The sequence below is a fragment of the Propithecus coquereli genome, unplaced genomic scaffold, assembly GCF_000956105.1.
Source record: "Propithecus coquereli isolate 6110/MARCELLA unplaced genomic scaffold, Pcoq_1.0 Scaffold1, whole genome shotgun sequence".
In the NCBI taxonomy this organism is placed as follows: Eukaryota; Metazoa; Chordata; class Mammalia; order Primates; family Indriidae; genus Propithecus; species Propithecus coquereli.
The window spans coordinates 26,007,077-26,027,960 of NW_012133857.1; the positions used below are offsets into that span (position 1 = coordinate 26,007,077).

The following is a 20,884-nucleotide window of genomic DNA, read 5'->3' on the forward strand; positions in this document are numbered from 1 at the left end:
GAATGATTAATGTAAAGGTGAGGATATGTTTAGTAAATTGCAGAAGGCCAATGTGCTAGGGCATAATGAACATTACACAGCAGTTAATGATAATTAATATTATTAATTAGTCATAAATATTATTAATTGTGACCACAAAGAGCTGTTGGTCACAATTCTTCCTCCCCTTGCCCCAATTAGTATTTTGCAAAGCCACCTTTGCCTTGATCTCACAGAGACAGAGTGTATTTCCTTGCCGCGTTGATTTTGGGCTTGGCAGATAACTTGTTTTGTCCTATGGAAAGTGGGCAGAAGTGACAGTATGTCACTTTCCAGATGCGGCCTTAATAGGCATCATGTGTTTCTGTTTGCCTTCCTGTGCCTCCACCATCAGCAGGAGAAGGCTTTCTCCACATAGAGGGACCTCCCTTTGTCCTGAACCCTAGCATGAACATGCGTGACGTAGAGCAACTTCAGCCAACCTGCAGACACAACAGCAAGAATACATGGTGGTTGTTTAAAATCTCTGAGTTTGGAGATCGTTAATTATGCATTATCATAGCAATAGTTAACTGACATAATCTTCGATATTAACCTCACACGGTATTAATAAAACTTTCTATTTTTTACTTTTTTAAGCATTATTTTATTCTTCATATAATCTATAGTTGCCAAATCATCCCTGGAAATGGCACGTTGCTTGTAAATCATAAATAAAACACACAGGAGCCTAGTTATCTGTATTCGGAAGAAAGAAACTTCATCTAACCAGAGTCCCGATTTGTTCTAGCCACTTGCGTAGCTGAAGGAAAGCAAAGGCCCTCTCTTTCTTTTCCACTTCTGTTTCCACCTCTGCACAAGGACATCTGTTGTTTCAGTTTCATAGTTTGAAGTTTGCATCACTGAAAAAAAAAATACACAACTTTGTAACTTGGGGTTTATGTTTTGGCATCTTCACATGTTAGTACTAGTCATTCAATAGACGGGTGACTCCACAGCAAAGTAAAATTCATCAAGGGAGGTGTGAAGTTATTTGTATAAATAAACCCACTTTATGGCTCATTTTCAGTTTCAGTTCCTGGGCTAAATTTTCCAAAAGGAGTTGAGGCTTCTGTGCATGTGTGTCCCAAACTTGAACCTAATAAGAATGCAAATAGAAAATTAGTCTCATTAGCTGCGGTGAGAAATATCACAGGACTTTCTTTTCTAGAATCTAAACACTAAAAATTTTTTCAAAATATATCAGTTATTCAGCAAATAGTTATTAACCATAGGTCCACAAAACACACCATGCAATATAAAGCTACAAAAAAAAAGAGTATGGTTCTTACCCAAAGTGAACATATGCTAAGAAATGACTCTCACAATGGAAACTTCTGGGAGCCCCCTTGATTTGGGTTCCCTAAGGCGGACCTTGAGACAACTGGGAGCTTATATAGGAGGTGATCCCAGAAGGCACAAGCAAAAAAATAGGGGAAGTGAGACAGAGAAGGGAAAATGCCATAGAGTTTACATTAATAAGAAGGTTACCACTGTGGACAAGTGAGGCTCAGTCCTGCTGGGATCCTCTGAGAAACTGTGTGGAACACACCCAAGAATCCTAAGACCGGAGGGCAGAGAAGTGGAGACATTTACCCAGTGACTTAACCTTCAGTGTTTGAGGGCCAAATCCAAAAGCATTAACACCCACATTCAGTTGTGCCTGCTTGCAGCAGAGCAAGACTTGTTGGGCAGAAAAGTCTCTCAGAGAGAGAAAAGGGCTGAATGTAGCAGGCGTGTCAACATGTATGGGAGCTGCCTGAACTCAAGTGGGCATGGTGCAGAGCATCATGGTTATCTGTTCCAGGAGCACAGCTATTTCAGTTATAACAACAGTCACTAGGCACAGTGCTAAGCTTGTTACAGATACCTACCATTTAATCCTTGCATTAATCTTATGCAGTGGATACTGTTATGATCATCTTCTCCAGACAAGGATATTAAGAAATGTACTAAGGTGATGTAGGAAGCAAACGGTGGACATTTGAACATGAGGAGTCTGACCACAGAGCCATGGTCTAACAACCCTTTCCTACTAAGCACAAGGTGCAGAAAACAAGGTCCTCAAAGATGGGGAAGATAATGAAGCATGTAATCCTCAGGGAAGGCTTCATGGAAGAAATACACTCGAGCAGGATTTTAAGATTGATTCAGTGGAGAAGTGCAGTAAAAGAAATGAGCCTATGCATAAGATGGGGAAAGAGGAAGGTGGGAATGGCCACAATGTAATGGACATGAATTCAATAAAACATCCACGTTGGAGAGTACACAGAGTTGATCCTTGTTATGCAGTAAGGCACATATAATATTGTGTATAACTGTATCCCTGTTCACTCAGCAAATATGTACTGAGCATTGTATAGACTGCAAAAAAATGCAAAACTTGGCATTGGAGGTACAGAGATAAAGACCCAGACATGATCTGCTAGGGAAGAGACACATATAGAAGATATGTGTTATTTCTGTGTTCTGGTATTAGATCCCTTCCTTCCAATGAAGAAATCATTCAGTGAGGTTCACGTGGAGTTCCACCTCCTCTCACCCCCTACACACACACACACACCCACCCACACACACACACACACACACACACACACACACAAACACATGGGTCACCTGACTGCAGCATGGCCAATTAGTGCATCTGCGTCTGTTCCCTTGGTGATTGCTTTCAAGATGGACATGACCCAACTTGGATTTTTCTATGGGAGCTGGGAGGGTGATGACCTCTGATGGTCAGTGCTCCTGGGCTTGGACAATGAGGCTGTGAGGCTTCTATACTGCCCACCGCAAAGAGGAAGAGTGAAGGGGAGCAGAGGCAAGCAGCTTTGCGGAAGGGAGGGTCAGTTGACTGGCAATGAGAGTCTCGGACTCAGTCTTGACGATAAACAAGAGATAAATCTTACCTGAAATTTCTCAGAAGAAAACCCTTTAATTGCACATGGAAGAAGGTAAGTTTGTTAAGTAAGCTTTTCTTAACATGGCTTCTTATAAAACTCTACCAACAAAATATCCAGAATTACAAGCTATTGGCCTTAATCATTCTACAGGACGCCAGAATGCACCAGTCCTTTCTCCTGACCTGAGTCATCCCAGGCCATCAGACCCACTGAACCTTTATGTACGTGGGGTTCTGGAATAGTTATGTAGATTTCAGATGGAAATCTTAACTTTGGGTGAATTTTTTCTTTGATTAAAGGAGACAAATCTATTGAGTACTGAATCCTGCTAATTATAATCCTCCTTTTATAAAACTCTTTCTCTTCCCACTCACTTGCCTAATCCACTTTGGTTCCTATTCCTTGGCTTGAAATCCAGACCATGAATGTTGGCATAGATTGTCCACATGTGAAATTTCTTTCACAAGGTTTGGGAGCCCAGAGCAGCTAAACATAGAAATGCAAAACGAAAATTACTTTCAGAAAAGAATGCTTTGGGATCTTGTAACATATTCAGTGTCCTGATATAAAACAACTACCTTCTCAAAAGAGCACTTGGAATGAAATTAAAAAGCTAGAAACATGGTATAAGGTAGCAGCCAAACAAGAGAAAAGATAGGAGAGAAGAAATGGATTTTTATCAAACTTTAAGGTGCCAGTGGGTATTTCTGTAGCTGAGGCCCGTTCAAAATAAAGGGTTATGTGGGCCTCCGTGTTTATCTGAGACGCTCCAGTCACTCGTAAGGAAGTCAGGTCAAAGTCAATTGAATCCACATTTTTGAGCACCTGCTATGTGCCAGGCACGGTGCTAGGGACACAATAAGAAACTAGAATGTCTTTTTCTCTATTTATCCACATGTTTTCTTCTATATTGGTCTCATTATCCTACAGAAGAATTCAATACACATGCTTTAAATCCTTAAGCCCAAGGGATAAAACATGATAATTGATCAGATCTAGTTCTCATGGTCAAAGCTGAAAATCAAGGAACTGTTCAGAAAAGAAAGAATAGTTGCCAGGTAAGCAACAACATCAGATGCCCACTTCACGGGGGATACTAAGATAAATAACACTGCTCTCATGTTGCACGTTACCCACACGTAGGCCTCAGCCTGTGACTCCTCTTAGGAATGAGACAAAGGATAGAGAGATAATGACCATCCCAATGCCCTAAGTCTGACCTCCCTTTTCCTATTTCTAGCCTGAGAGACCTAGGAAAGTTAAATAAATGGTCAAAGACTGGGGAACATTCATAACCTGAGTTAGGAGCTCATTTTTTCTGGATCAGGCATGAACAGTCAGCTGGATAGAACAGTGGTCCCCAACCTTTTTGGCACCAGCAACCAGTTCCACGGAAGACAAATTTTCCATAGACCTGACGGGGTAGGGGATGGTTTCGGGATGATTCGAGGACATTACATTTATTGTGTACATTATTTCTATTATTATTACTACATTATAATATATAATGAAATAATTATACAAGTCACCATGACCCAGAATCAGTGAAAGCCCTGAGCTTGTTTTCTTGCAACTAATGTTGCCACTGATCTGACAAGGAGGCGGAGCTCAGGTGGTGATGTGAGCGACGGGGTGTGGCTATAAATACAGATGAAGCTTCCCTTGATCACCAGGAGCTAACAACTAGTGCTGTTGGACCAGGTTCCCAGCAGGCCACAGACCGGTACCAGTCTGTGGCCCAGGGGTGGGGGACCACAGAGATAGACAATATCTAGGAAGTCCTCGTTTGGCTACAAGAACACTTTGTTCAGTGTTTGACAAGGACAGTGAGCTGGTACACACTCTTTGACAATGACAATAAAAACTACTGCTTAGGCCAGGTGCAGTAGCTCACACCTGTAATCCTAGCACTCTGAGAAGCCAAGGTGGGAGGATCACTTGAGCTCAGGAGTTCCAGACCAGCCTGAGCAATAGTGAGACTCTGTCTCTACTAAAAATAGAAAAATTAGCCAGGAGCACCTGTAATCCCAGCTACTTGGGAGGCTGAGGCAGGAGGACCACTTGAGCCCAGGAGCTGGCAGTTGTAGTGAGCTATGATGATGCCACTGCACTTTACCTGGGGCAACTGAGCAAGACTCTATCTCAATAAAGAAAAAACAAAACAAAACAAAACTACTGTTTAATGTTATGACTTGCATGTAGTAGGTACTCAATAAATATCTGTCGAGTGAAAGAAAAGGCTATGTAAAATGGTGAATCAGGCCATTATATGCCCATATTGCCTGAATTATTTTAAATGGGCATAAACAAAATGAAATCATTTGTTCAAAGTCAAAACTCATTATCTAGATGAGCAGTTCTCAAGTGTTAAGCCTCAAGACCCCTCTACATTTTTGAAATGATTAAGGATCACAAAGAGCTTTTTATTTCTGTGGATTATGTCCACGGATATTTACCATATTAGAAATTAAAACTGATAAATTTATAAAATACAAGAATGTTTAAATGTACATTCCATGAAATGTCAGAACAATGACTACATGCTACATCATGTCACTTCTGTAAAACTCCACTGTATACTTGTGAGAAGGTGAGAGCGAAAATGACAAATAACATCTTAGAGTTATTATGAAAATAGTTTTGATCTCATGGACCTCTTCAAAGGGTTTTAGACATTCCCAGGGGTCTCCAAACCACAGTTTAAGAATCTCTGATCTGGAGTTTTCAAAAGCATTAAGTATTTCTAGGAAGCGACACAAAATTATTGAATATTACATTACTTGTAAGACTTATTTATAGCATATGTTCACATGGTTTTGACCTTGATGTTTAATTATCAGGGGAGGAAGCTGAATTTAGCTTCTGTTCTCTTCCATTTAAATAATCTGTGAATCAAAAAGAAAAATACTAATAGAAGATAGACCTGAACATATAAATAAAAGAAGGTTGCTTATTGTTTTTGTTTTTGGGTTTTTTGAGATCTTTCCAATGATTAAAAACCATTTTCCTTTTTAAAGACTTTTTTGACCCTCGTATAAATAGATTAGTTTCATTTGGCTTCATTAAAAAGTCCAAAGTCTTTCCAATAAAATCCTTGCCAGACATTGTATAAAACTGCATTTCATTGAAGAAGGGTCCAAACTGGGGTGATTTATTTGGAGACAGAAGTTCAGGACACTGGCTTGGATAAACATGAAGTGGCTGAGCTTAACTTACATAATGGAATTTTGTTTGAGACCACAAACATGATTCTAGAATGGGGTGAGAAAAGGAAGCCATCTCTCTCCTTTTCCTGGGCAGCTTGAAGAACAAAGCAAATCTCATTCTCAGTGATGCTAGCTTCACTTCTGTACCCCAAAAGAAGATGACTTCAAAGATGTCAAGTCATTCCTTAAGAATTCTTCTCTGGAGGCAATTCAGGGTAACCTTGAGGGTCTCTAAGTTAATTCTAATAAAAACTAAATAAACAGGAAAGCCATTCCCTCCCAGCCAACTTTCCAAATAATCATTTTGCTGAAAGATAAGTTTTTGTCTTCTGAAGTATTTCCAATATATTAGCTGCACTGGGCCAAGTCCTCTATGTGATACTCCAATACACACACACACACAAACACACACGCACACACACACACTCATCTACATTCTCACTGGGCTTTGAATTGAGGAGCAACTTCAACCTCAGACACTGGCAAAACAGCTGTAATTAACTCTCCTTGACAGATTCAGGCCAAATAATTATTTGGCAAATTGATTTTTCAGCCAATGGGTTTTTAACAAACTAGTTTACCATATATCAACTGTTGTGAAAATTTGCACAGCTCCTCTGCAGATGCATAGGGAACTGGAAAAGATGGGCCCCTGGGAATAGCGGAAGAATGATCCACTCTGACAGGAGAGAGCATAAGGCACGCATGGGGAGTCACAGGGAAGTGCCCACCACTGTGCATGAAGACACTCTGTAGACGCACAAGGTGCATGTGATTGGCTCCACCTGTTTCCTCATCTGTAGAATAGGAATAACAATGATTATACCTCTTGGGGCTGTTGTAAACACTAAAGGAAATATGGCACGTAAAGCACACAGTATAGTGGCTGGCGCAAAGGCAGGAATTAATATCTACTAGCTCTTGTTACCGTCATCATTATTAATGATTAATGAAGTTACTATGGCAATCATGTCTCCCTTTTCTAAAAGAAAACAGTTGCTCAAATCGCACATATCTCACCTCCAGGCCTGGAACCCTCCTCCACCTTCCCTCCCCAACTCCCCACCTTAGTTAGTACTTAACTAACTCCTCCTCAGCCCTCCAGACTTCACGTAAACATCACTTCCCCTGGGAAGCCTTTGCTGGTGCTCTAGATTAGTTGAGAGCCCCTGTATATCCCTGGTCTTAGCCTTCATTGACATTTATTAAAAACAGATCGTTCAGTCCTCTGCCTTTTCTTAGAACAAAGACTTTGCGAGCAGAAACCATCTCCATGTTGTTTTCCCTGCTATCCATAGTTCTAGCACAATGTCTGGGGCACAGGAGATAGATGAAGGAACAAATGAATGAGTGAGTGACGCATAGGCTGGGAGTGCAGTGCTACAGCAAGGCCGGATCTGCCTGGTGCTCACATTGGGGCAAAGCCAGCACTGAGTGACATAGGTGTTGCTGAGAGACACAGGACCGGGTTTGTGGGAAGAGCCTGGCTGAGAAGACCTGCAGGAGGGCTCCCAGGGAGTGTCTCCAAAAGGTCCCAGAAGCCAGAGGGATGGCTGCCACTTTTGACTCCTTGTCCCTACGGCTCTTCCAGCCTCCAGACCTGGCCACTCTGGGCCACCAGCAAGATTCTTCCTCAAAGCAATTGCAAAGTAGTAGATGGTCTCCTAAACCAGGAGCAGGAAACTCAAGTTGTGGTTCTTTCGCTGTGTGACTTTGATCAAGTGCCTTCACCTCTCGGTCTTACTTTCCTCTGGTAGAACAGGTGAAGCATCTCTTTCTACAGTTCCACAGGGTCGGAGCAGGATCAGCTTCCAGACAAATAACTGTTCTAAGAACTTAATGAGATCTATCTTTTCTCTGTCCTCCCTTCCTCCCTCCCTTCCTTCCTTCCTTCTTTATTTAACAAATATTGAGTATTTACTGTGAACCAGAGACGCCTGCATGCTCAGTAATAAAGGGGGAGCTAAGGAGGACCCCTGCCTTCATGCTTCATATAGCCCAGTGGGTGAGATGGCAAAACACAGGTTCACAAAGAAACAGGATAACATCCGACCGCGATAAGGCAATACAAGCGATGAGATTGGAGAATGTGATAGAGAATGACTAGGGGTGGGGGGTGCCCTTTACATCAGGTGGTCAGAGGAGGCCTCTCAGGAGGTGACATTTGAGCTGAGACCTGAATGAAGGTATGAAGCTGACCCTAGAGAATATGGCGGCTAATTCAAAGACCCTAGGGATGGGGGCAGGCGTGTTCTAGGGAGAGAAAGAAGCAAGTAGGCACGATGACAGCAAACAAATGGGCAAGATCCAGGTGCTGTCAGTCTTCGTGGCCATGTTAAGGGGTTTGAACGTGGCCAAGTGCAAGGGGAAGCAGTTGGAGGAGGGATTTACACAGAGGAGTGAAAGGCTCTGATTCATGCTTTTAAAAGTTTTCTGGTTGCTGAATGGAAAATGAATTCTTACACATCATGTTTCAAATGCAACTTGGAAATTGTATGATTAATCCCCTAGTCACTGGCAAAGCAGTAGAAACATGGGTGACATTATATTTGCTGACAATAAAGGGCACTTTTCTATCCCACGCTGATAAATATGTTTAACAAACTGTTCCTAGTTAACGAAAATGAACAACGTTTCCTGTGTCTTAGGCACTTTTTTCCAAAAAGGATTTGTGTTTATGGCGACATTAATAACTAAAGAATTGGAAATTCACAATTCCAAAGGCTCTTGACAAGGTAATAGCTTTTCAGTGGTTTAAAGGAGATTGCATTTTATTCTATATACATAAACGATTACTGTTTATTTCATTATAGTCTGGCATGTATACATTGAATTTCCCACCCAGCAAGAGTTCTGTTAGGTTCGTTATCCCGAGCAATCAGTGAGGCCAGTTATTATGTGAGGAATGAAATGACATCAAGCCATAACAGAAAATGACCAAATAACTGCTTGATCGAGTGATTTTTTGACAGAGCCACATAGTAATGGAATATGCCTGTTTCCAGGTCTTTGAAATCTACTTTTTCAAAAGGATATGGATTTTTTCTACTTTTTTTTCCTTAAAGCTCAAAGAATGGAGGAAAGGATTGGATTTTTAAAATCAACTTTAGTAATTAGACTTACACCTTTAATTTTGAACTTTTTGGAAACTCTTTGCTGGTCACATATTTATAGTATCTTTAATTGCCAATGACATTCAAGCACCATGATATATACAGTATATTCCATTATCTCATTTGAGCATCGCAAAAAAACGTGTGAGGATAGGTGCATTTATTTCTTCCATTTTGCAGATGAGAAGACTGAGGCTCAGAAATACATGAGACTTGTCCAAGGTTGCATAGCTGGTGATTGGTGGAGCTGCTTTATATGGTCTTTTAACTAGGGGGAAAAAAAGTTAAAAGGTCATGTTCCATTGGGCACAAAATGTAGAAAAATAGAAGGCATGCTAAAGCTAGGAGAGTGCTGAAAATATGTTATAAACTGGACTAATACTTGAATAGTCTTCTCCATGCCATCCCCAGGTATGAGAGTAGATGATGTGCGTAATGGGTAGAAGGAAGGATTGCCATCGATTTTATCATGTTGTGCAAAATGTGGGCTCATGAAACAGTTTGAACAAAAGCTTTAGAACTTAGCTCTGTTTCCATTTTCAGCACTAGGTCACCAAAATGATCAAGTTTAGTAAACCTTAACCTTTTGGAAGTTAGAAACCTATTGAGAATCTGATAAAGTTATGTAATATGACTCAGAGAAATGAATATGAATGTGAAATATTCAAAATGTTCACCAATGGGGGGCTATTTAGAAAATTATTATATAACCTTCACCATGTAGCTATACAGCACAGCCTGTACAATATGATAATTCATAGTCCTGCATATATATCATATGACTGGTAAGAATAAAGTATATCTTTCTTAAAAAGTAAGCTATGTATAAGTCATATTATTAGGTAATAAACAATAGATTAAAGACTGTTCTATTTATTTGTTTATTTTTAAGACTGTTTAATTTCGATTTTTTTAAGTTGTTAATACTGGGAATGGAATTATTGGGGAACTTACATTTTCCTCCTTTAAAAATTTCTCTGTTGGTTGAATTTTTACAAATAGCACGTTTTGACTGAATAAATGAACAAAATCAATATGACATAAATTCTATACATAAGGGCGGCTCAGGCAGATTTCTGCTGCCCTCTCCTATGCTACCTGAATGTTATAAATATCTTTTAATCAAATCCTTTAAATTGTTTATTCATGAAACATGTCTATACTAACCAAATAAAATGGATGTATAAGCAGTTGTCAGCTGGAAAGTCAAGACTTTTTTTAAAAAAACCAACTCTGTAATTGTTTTTGTTTCATAATTCACATAGGTAGATTATCACAGGTCAGGAAAAACAAGAAGGAAGGATGTTCCCTGAAATATACAGATAACTATCTCATTATCTATTTTAATTTGACAATGTAGAGTCAATCTGAGTTCTCTATTACTCAAATTCTATTTGAGGAAACCAAAATTAATAAATCATAGCTTAGTGAGCACGACAGTGCCTTTTTGCAAGCCATTATAAGTTGATAGAGTTTTACTTCCTAAGTTCCACTCCAGATCATGCCCTGGCCTCTGCCAAGCCATTCCTTTTTAATCACCTTGGAGTCTACATTTTCATTTTGATATGTCTATCTACATAAATACAAACTTGGGGGAGTGAAATTTGAAAAGATCCTTCTTAACAGCGCAAGACACTTCTAGTAAATTAGATAAATATATTTCTGGCACGTGAAGATAGGAGCTACATGCTAGGAGGGGGCAGTAATTTTCCAGCCTTATCCTCAAATGTATAAGTGCAATTAATAGTGTAGAAAAAGAGTATTGTTTGCAGTAACTTGATTGCATTTTCCAATGTCTAGCTAAGTTCCCTGTGCTTGACAGCTATTACTACTCTTCTTAAATATATGTGTGTGTATGTGTGTAATATATATATATATATATCTCTTTTGTAATGGTAAAGTAGAAAGGACAAAAGGTAATGAAAATTTCCTCCTATGGAGACAATAAACTTTAAGACACTTAATACACAACCAAATTAGGGAGAAATAGCCCTATTTTGTTTAAGAGCAAAAGTATAGCATTTTTGTCTTTCACTTAGTTTTCTTTTCAAAGAAAATATTTTTAGAAAATGCATGCTCTTGTTGAGAGCCTTAGAGATGAAACTGTTTTTGATTCAACCAAGGTTAGAAAGAAAATGTCTGGGAAAAATGATTCTTGCTGCCCAAACAATGCCATTTACCCAAAGGTAAGGAAGCTGGAGGTCATCTCTTAGGTCTAAGAGATGGGAGTGTAAGTATAATCATCTCAGTGACCACTGACCTTCCTGGGAACGAACAGCCTCATTAGAATCTTTGAGGCTCTCCTAGAGCTGTTTGTGTACCGGACCATTTTATATTTCTACTTGCTTTGATGTTGGATAGAGCCATGTAATGACTCTTTTTCTCAGTAGAGGCAGCCCAGGTATACTGATCCTTGTCACCTTCCATGAGTGAGTCTTGCATTTTAGAAAAGTTCTCTCCATTCCCGTTTGCAAGCTGAAGACGTCAAACTTGTTTCCAACTTAAACAACCTGAGTCCCATTACTGGAGCCTTCTCTCAGTTCTCACGACGGTGGGCATATTTCCCAGGCCCGTTCTCAATCCCCACCTTGAACACTTTTGCCTTTTCTACTCCAAATAGATCCTAAACCCCGAGACTCTGGGAAGGCAGACTCTCTCCCCAGATTTTGATGACAGCATAAAAATATATCTTGTGAGGTGCTGGCAGCATAAAGGAAAACCTGACTCCAATCAATGTGAGTCCTTAGAACCAGTTTGGAATCACCCATAAGCCAAGGGAGTGGTGGAACAAGTGGTCACAGTCCCTGTGCCCTCATCCAATGACCACTCTCTTGTGGAGAGATGACTGTAAGTGACAAGTGAGAGTCAGCTGCTAGAAGGCCATTAGAAAGGCCCTCAAGGGTACAAGAAGTCAGCAGATATGGGGTTGATAAAAACAATTAATAACACTGTATTGTTTATACGTGAAATTAAGAACAAGAGTTTTAGGGTCAAATAGACTCCATTTCAAGGCCCTACTTCAATACATCTCCTCTTTCCTACAATAAAAATACAACAAGTTAATAATAACTACTTCATTAAATTTGAAGGTTTAAGTGGGATAATATGTAAAGGCATTTGGCCTGGCCTAGTATGTGCTCAATAAATGTCAATTGGAGATTGGCATCCAGTAGAGGCAGAAGTGAAACCACCATCATCATCCTAAATAGCATCAGCAAATACCACGCTTCAGATACAGAAAGAGAACCAAAGGAAGTGACAGAGAGGGGTTTGTCCTTTTCAACCTCCTAGATAACCTCCATGCCCATCCCCACAACTCATTGTCCTCCCGTCTCTCAGGGTCTCTATCTAATGACTGGCACGTGAGGTTCGATAAGTCACTATTGAGTGAATGAAGGACTTGAGCATAATGGAGAAGTCAGTGGTTTGGAAAATTTAGAAATGAAATTTGGGTCATAAGTAAAACAACTTAGAGCTGGCTATCAGCAAGCCTGGGTGCTGGGTTTGCCTCTTCTCTGTGCCAAGTAGGGAATCTTTGATGATTCTTTAAAGATAGTCCATGTCCCTATCTGTAAAATGCGGAGGGTTATTGTGAGAAAAAAAATGATATAGAGTGTGTGAAAGTGCTGCAGAAATTCTCAGGATTTTGTAGTGATTTACATGGCTAATGATATAAGCTAAGTGGGAGTGTGTGTGTGTGTGTAAATGTGCACACGCATACACTTATTATGCATGTATGCACACATACAGCTAGCAGGGACGCAAGGTGATGAATAGGTTCATGATCATGAGCACAGTGATGGTTGCATGGTGCAGACATGTGTCAAAACTGATAGAATTCTGTAGTTTAAATATGTGCAATTTATTGGACATCAATTATACATCAATAAAACTGTTTTAAAAATTTTAAAAGAAAAGCCAATCTAAAACCAGATAAATGCCAATATTTCATATTCAGAAGACAGGAGAAAAATGGAGCAAAAGGATGAAAGTCCCTGTCAACTAGAAACAGGACTGAAACAGGGCCTGCAGAAAACGACCAGGTAAAGAGAAAACACGCTAGCACCGCAATTTGCTAGTCGCCCTGTGATCTTCCCTTGGCCACTTTAATTCCAGCTATCACAAAGTCCAGGACAGCAGCTGGTTCCCCAATACTCTTGATAGTCCCCACATTTGCTTTTGGGCAGGTCACTGCCCTTGGGACATGTCATCACTGTCTTGCACTGAGCCACACCAAATGAATTGTTAGGAGCTTTGGTCCTATTTTCTTCCACACCTGGTGAAAGATACTATCAATAATGTAAAAGTCTTTTTTCCAGATGACCATAATGGTACAGTGCTACCTAGAGATGAAACTGTGCTGTATTTTACCAGATGTTTCACTTTTTGTAAAAAAAAAAAAAAAAAAAAAAACGCCCCCTTCGCACTTCACGTGAAATCTTATCTCGTTAAAAAAAAAAAAAAAAAAAAAAAAAAAACCACACTATGATGATCGCAATTTCAGTATATGACGTAATCACATTCCTTTGCCCTTTGCTAGGTTCTGAGGCAAATATTAGTATAAATCAGGACAAGTTTTGAAAATCAGGAAGTTTTTAATGACTTTCTATTGGAGAGTCTATGGGGATTCAACTCTATCATTGCTGGGTACCTTGTACAATGCTTAATTTACATACTTCAAGGTAATAGCAGAACAAATATTGGTTGAGAATCCTATTCAGTATGAACTATCAGTCTACCACTAGATGAGATGGCATGGGAAAGCTGACTTGGTCAGTGCTGTACAAACATTCAGCTGGAAATCTAAGGATGCTGTAAGTTTGCAAGCAGAGAGGCAGAAATGTGCGGTAGTTACTAGTGTAAACTCCTCCTAATCTGCTTACATTCGACACTCATCTCTCCCATCTACTTAATCCACATGACCTTGGGCAAGCTCCAAAGCCACTCCAAGCCTCAGTTTCCTCACCTGTAAAAATGGTAATAGTAATTGTGCCTACCTAAGAGAGTTAGGAGCATCAAGTGAGACGCAAGTAGGTAAAGAACCTAACATATATACCTACTTGATACATTGTTTAAAAAAAAAAGAACCTAGCACAATGCCTGAAGGTCGAAAAAAAATGTTGGTGGTTTTTGTTATAAACACTATTATTAATAAAGCAACACCAACCTGCCTTCCTCCAGTTCCCTGAAGGGATATTTACATTTAATATTATTCCAGGTCCTACAAACAGAACTAAAACCTGTGGGTGCTCAGCAGTTCCTTTTGTTTAATTGAAGCAGCCGTGAAATGTTTTCAATGGCTCCATGTAAGTGTTGGTAAATTTTCTTTTTTTAAAAAGAAACTGCTCTAAAATGGAGGCCTTTCATTGATAGCCACAATGCAGTAGCAAAACCCAACAAAATTCAATCACCTCTTGATTGAGTCAGGCCAGCCAAGAAGAGAATTAGACATTTGAAATCAACAAATTGGATTTGGTGCCTTTTGCAGCCTCAGCAGTTGCTCCCTGACTAGTTCCTCACAAGATCAGAGGTGGCTGCGTCGTCTTCCAGATTCCGTAGGCTGACATGTTCTATCTGTATAAAACAGTTTTATTTTCCTGTGTTTATGTTCTGAATGAATATTTGCTTCCAAAGTTATTATAGCTGCAAAACACATGCTGAGTGTAAACTCTTCTCCCCCAACATATAAAATGTATATGCATTTATACATATATATAAAACTGCTGCTTAAAGAATCTGTTCTTATATATGTGGGAGGGCGGGGGTTTAGTAATGTATAGCATTCAAAATGCTTAGTTACATAAATTATGTTCACGCTATTTTGAGCTGCCATGCTCATTTTTAAATAAAATATCCCCCACCCTTTCCACAGATTAGGCACTAATTCAGAACTTCACTTCCATTTCCCCTCTTTCTCCTGATTTCACCCAAATATGGCTGGTGGGCTAAACACCCAGCTGTAGATCCTTGGTATTAATAAACACAGCAGAATTTTTTTTTCTTTTTTTAGGCACTCTTTATTTTCTCAAAAAAATTGTCATTAATATATAAACATCTCATTCTTTCAAAAAAGTCTACAACTATACAGCTATTTGCTCCATTATTTCACTATTTGGATTTTTTTGACTAAAAATCCAACACAGTGAATTCTTTTTTTTTTTTTTTTTTTTTGCCTTGTAAAGCTAAGCACAATTAAAAATCCTATAAGTCAACATAATAAGTTAGCAATGGGGAAAATAATGCTGTTCAGCTGATTGCATAGAAGAAATCGATTATTTTATTCTCCCCTCCTTGCTGTCCCCGCCGCACACAAAGACTGCAGACCCAGCACATGTGTGTTAGCTGAGGATACTGGCATGTTGGAGACACGCTGATCTTGGGGTGCATCCTGGTGCCTGGAAAGTGAGCAAGTATGTCTCCAAATAGTTGTGACAGGTGACATGGTTTTTGTTTTACGTGTTGTTTATTCTAAGAAAATCTTTCCATCTTTTTCCTAAGATAAAGACATAAATCTATAACCTGGCTGACAAGGCCCCACCTGGGGGGCCCCTTGGCAACTTCTCCATCTCATCCTGCACCCCCATCCCCTCTCCTGCCATCTTCCAGTTCCCAAGCCATGTTTCAGTCGCCTGTGTGTTATACCCCTCGCCTATGCAGGAGCTTGGTACATGCTCTTTCCTAGCTGTTTTCTAAAAACTTTATTGAGATATAATTCACATACATTCATCCACTTAAAATGCATAATTTGATGGCTTTCATCATATTCACAGGGATGTACATCCATCACTACCATCAATTTTAGAATGCTGCCATTATCCCAAAAAGAAATCCTACACCATTCAGCCATCATCCCCAGTTCTCCCATCTATCTCCCCAGCCCTAGGAAAATACCAACCTACTTTTTGTCTCCATAGATATGCCTATTTCTGACCATTTCATATAAATGGAATCATATAATGTGTGGTCTTTTATGACCAGCTTACTTCACTTAATGTTTTCAAGGCTTATCCATGTCATACATTTATCAATACTTCATTCATTTTTATTGATAAATAATATTCTATTGTATGGATATGCCACATTTCATTTTATTCATTCATCAGTTAATAGACATTTGGGTTACTTCTATTTTTTGGCTATTATGAATAATATTGCTGTGAACATTCTCATACAAGTTTTTGTGTAGACAAATGTTATTTCTCTTGGATATGTATGTAGGGGTGGAATTGTTGGATCATATAATAACTCTATGTTTAAATATTTGAAGAACTGCTGGACTGTTTTCCAAAGTGGTTTCACCATTTATCATTCACACCAGCCATGTATAAAATTTCAATTTCCCTACATCCTTACCAACACTTGTGATTCCAATCTTATAATCTTTTTGATTATAGCCATTCTAGTGGGTGTGAAGTGGTATCTCATTGTGCTTTCTTTCCTAACTTTTGATCTGGGTAATAGCTACTGGATTTTAAAGCTGCAGCTTAAAAAAATCACTTCCATAGGGAATCTTACCTTGACCACCCCACCTCTGACTAGCCTAGGGCTCCTCTCAGAAAACCCATATTTTCTCTCTAAACTTGAAGTTCAACATGGGCAGGCACCATCCCATCTTTTCTTTGTACTCCACTCTATCGTCAACACCTAGCCATTGTATAAACTATAAAGTTGCTTGTTTAAAATGTATTCAATGAATGACACATTTAAAAAAATGAGGAAATGTGTACATTATTTGAAAATCACCTGTATCAGAATAATTGTCATGATTACCTTTTAAATCTATTTCATTTTTCAGCATTCTCACAGACCAAACTATTCAGGTGTATTTTAATATCACTGGCAAGGGCAGGAAAGAGGTCCTACAATCTAACCGTAATGAATGCTTCAATTTTCCTGAATATTATGGAAGCTGTACAACTTTGTGTTTGTTAAGAAAAAACCCCTCTGTCAGGAAGTTCAGTATCCACAAGCAAAATCAAATGGACTGTGTATATAGTTCTTTGCTAAGTTAAGCAGTAAACAAAAACGAATACTTTTTGAGAGAAAAGGAACTTAGGGGGACTGATTTTCTTGCTTTCACTATGTGAACTAGGCCATAAACCTAGAGATTTCAATTCAGTAAGTCTGGGTGGGGTCCCAGGAATATGTATTTTTAACCAAGTCCTCAGTGATTCTAATGCCAGTGGTCCATGAGTTTCATGTCGGAACAAAATTCATCCTAGTTAATGTCCTCATTATTTAACATAAACAGGTCAATTTCAAAGTTAAAAAAAAATCACATTCTGAAGTAGACAGAAATTTCAACGCCTGGCCCAACATTTACTATGTGGCCTGGAACAAATTAGTTTCCCCATCTGCCGAGGGGGATGGAAGAATACAGGGCCTACATTACAGGGCTTATTGTAGGCACTAAATTAATTAATGCATACAGAACGCAATATTTGGCACATGAGAAATGACCCAATATGTTAGTTGTCATGATTATTTTATTATCATCATTATTATCTAAATTGGAAGAGGATGTGCACAACAAATCTGTGTTTAAGGGATTGAGTTTTGCTTAGTAAGAAAAATACTTCCGAATCATAAATTTGAATTTACCAGGTTCGTCAATGGCTTTCTCACCACTGTTACTTTGATAGATAATTTTCCAAATGGCACTTTATGGTCATGTGTAAGCCTCGGTCATGTCTATTTTCAAAGGCCTCCCTAATAGTCATTTCTGAAGAAGAATTTTGGCTCCTATATTAAATTACAGCTCACCACTTAGTTCTAGTTCACACCACAAGCTATACTGTATTGGATATAACACATCTTCCATAGCTGTCATTTAGTGAGCAGAAAGTATTGCCCAAACATCTTATTTGTCTCTATCAAGTAATATATTGAGCCTGGATGCTATCCTGATAGAACTTACCAAACAGAAGTTATAAAAGTTCAATAGAATTAGGATCAATTGGTCATTTTACAGAATTGAGAATGTACATTCATTTATCCAAGTAATATGTACTGAGTGTCTAAAAATGTCAGGCATTTGGGATACACAGAGAAAGAGAAAACCAAAATTCCCTCCATGGTGGAGATATGATATTCACAGCTGAGGGGGCTGTGGAGACAGGATGAAACAAGCATTCAAATTCATTACCAAGACAGCTCTACCTGGTGATGGGTGCTATGAATGACATTAAGGTGATGTGATAGAGAATGTCTAAGGAAGGAGCTACTTTATTTAGATCAATGCAGGAACAGGCACTCCCAGCAGATGTTTGAGCTGGCACCTGAATATCAAGGAGGCAGCCACGGGGAATGTCAGGGGGCAGAGCGATTTAGGAAAAGGGACAGTCAATGACAAGACCCTAAGAGAGTTCTGTGTTTGACATAACTGAGAAACAGCAGGCCAATGTGGTTGGAACAGGATGATGGAAAACAGAGTAGAAGGGAAAGAGGCTGAACACACAGCTAGAGAGTCATGATATACGGCCTTGTGGGCTGTGCTGAAGAGAAAAAGCACAGGAGAATTTAAGCAGGGGGATGTCGTAGCCTAATTTGTAATCACTTCAGGTTGCCTTTCCCCTCCCTCTCCCCTCTCTCCAGGGTGACTACCTATTATGATAACCAGTTGGATGATGTTTCATTACAATATTTATTTCCACATTTCTAGCTATCATCTCTGTAAATTCCTTAATGAATTTGTCACGTAGGCATGTCATAAAACTCCCAAGGCACATCTCATTTTGCTTTGGAAGATGTAGACACAAGCCATCTATTTGTGTCCCCATGGGATTTAAAGAATGTCTCCTTAAATCTGGTGATTTAGGTTGCACCAGGTGACGTTTGAGGTGCCTACCTGCGAGGGAAAGGAGCGGCAGAAGCTGGCATTGATTGGTGACTCCTCGTCCTCGGCAGAGTTCTTCGTCACCGTCGCTGTCTTCGCATTCCTCTACTCTTTGGCTGCCACTGTCGTTTACATCTTCTTCCAGAACAAGTACCGGGAAAACAACAGAGGCCCACTCATTGTAAGTGCTTTTCTTCTTGAAATAACTTTTTCTGTCCCTTCTAATTTCTTTCACTAATGCTTGAAGGACTTGGAGTTATCTGAGCCTTCAGGGTAGGTATTTGAAAGGAAATCACATTCTTTTTTATCCAAATCTCTTGGATAGACAACAAACACATGATGGCTGTCAATCTCTTGTGATTCTGGGCTGGTAAAGTATCATATAAGTTGCTAGAAACCTCTCTGGAATAAATGTCTGGAAATCTCATGAGATCAAGGAGAGAGCAGTGAGGCTTGCTGCAGATTTATTTGTAATTCCAGCATTATGGAGTTAGTCAACCATTTTTCTCACTGATTATTTAGACTACGTGACTTGTGCTGATTTGAAATGGGTTATTCCCTTAGTATGTGATAGAATGGGCATAGAACTGTTAAGTTTGAAATGGAGTTCTTCATCTCTGGATCTCTCTTTCCACTACCAACCCCAGCCCCCACCTCACTTTCTGTTGCCTTTTACAAATGTCACAGGACTCATATGGGTGAAATCAATATAGCCCAACATTTCCAAACATGGGCACACATAGACCCAGGGGGACACAAAAACTCTCAGAGGGGTACCTGGGATGGGTAATTTTAAGGAAATAAACTTTAAATTTTCTCAGCCTTCACATGCATATTTGCCTAAAATCTATCTTCCTGAGAATCCCCTGCATGGCCAAATATTTTGCTATCTTCTTTCTTAATCACCTACTCCCATTTCACAAAAGAAATGCATCCTTCTTTACCAACTCAGATTTTGCCACATAGTGCATTTACAGAATACAAAACATTTGAGGCACTAAAAAAAGGGGCCATTTGAAATACTGGTGCTGACAAAAGTGAGTGATTCTGATGCCTGGGTACCCTTTCAGATATAAAGAGGTTTCCAAGTCTTTGCTTTCAATAAAATTAAAAGTCCATATCTATTCATCAGTTGATACAGCATTAAAAATAAGTTTTCATGAAAGATTACTATGTGATCTGAGACATGTAACTCAGAAAGAAATAAATTAATGACATTGCTATAATACAAGTCCAGCTATTCTCATCTACTCATTTACGCAAGATTTCTCAGCATTTACATCTATACGATGAAGAATGGGAAGAAAATTCATGCTGAATCATGTCCCATTCTATAAATAATTAATATTTATCTAAAGCATATTAAAAATAGAGAGACAGTATGAGAGAGCTATGGTCTGAATATGGTCTGTCACCACCAAAAGTCATGTTGGGGCTTGGTCCCCAATGTGACAGTGTTAGGAGGCAGTGACTTTAAGAGGTGATGAGATCATTAAGACAGATTAATGTCTTTCTTAAGAGACTGGATTAGTTCTTGGGAGAGTGGGTAGTTATAAAGTGGGTCAGTGTCCTTTGTCCCCTGTCTCTTTCCCCACACACCATTTCTGCCTCCATTTCTCCCACGTGACTTTACACAGCACGAGGCCCTCGCCACAAGTGCCAGGTACGGCCGCCCAATCTCGAATTTCCCCTCCTGCAGAATCTGCAGCTAAATAACCACTTTCCTTTACAAATTACTCAGTCTCAGGTATTCTGTCACAGCAATACAAAATGAACTAAAACAGCCCATCCAAGAATCATAAATTTTTTTTT

General features: G+C 39.3%; 1 protein-coding gene across 1 annotated transcript in view; it reads left to right on the top strand.

The window, feature by feature from the left end:
- The window catches only part of SYNPR (synaptoporin), a 324,464-nt gene that overhangs the window by 247,635 nt on the left and 55,945 nt on the right, over positions 1-20,884 (top strand). The window contains 1 exon segment of the mRNA XM_012638454.1: positions 19,055-19,253. Within this exon segment, the coding sequence (XP_012493908.1) occupies positions 19,055-19,253 (199 nt within the window).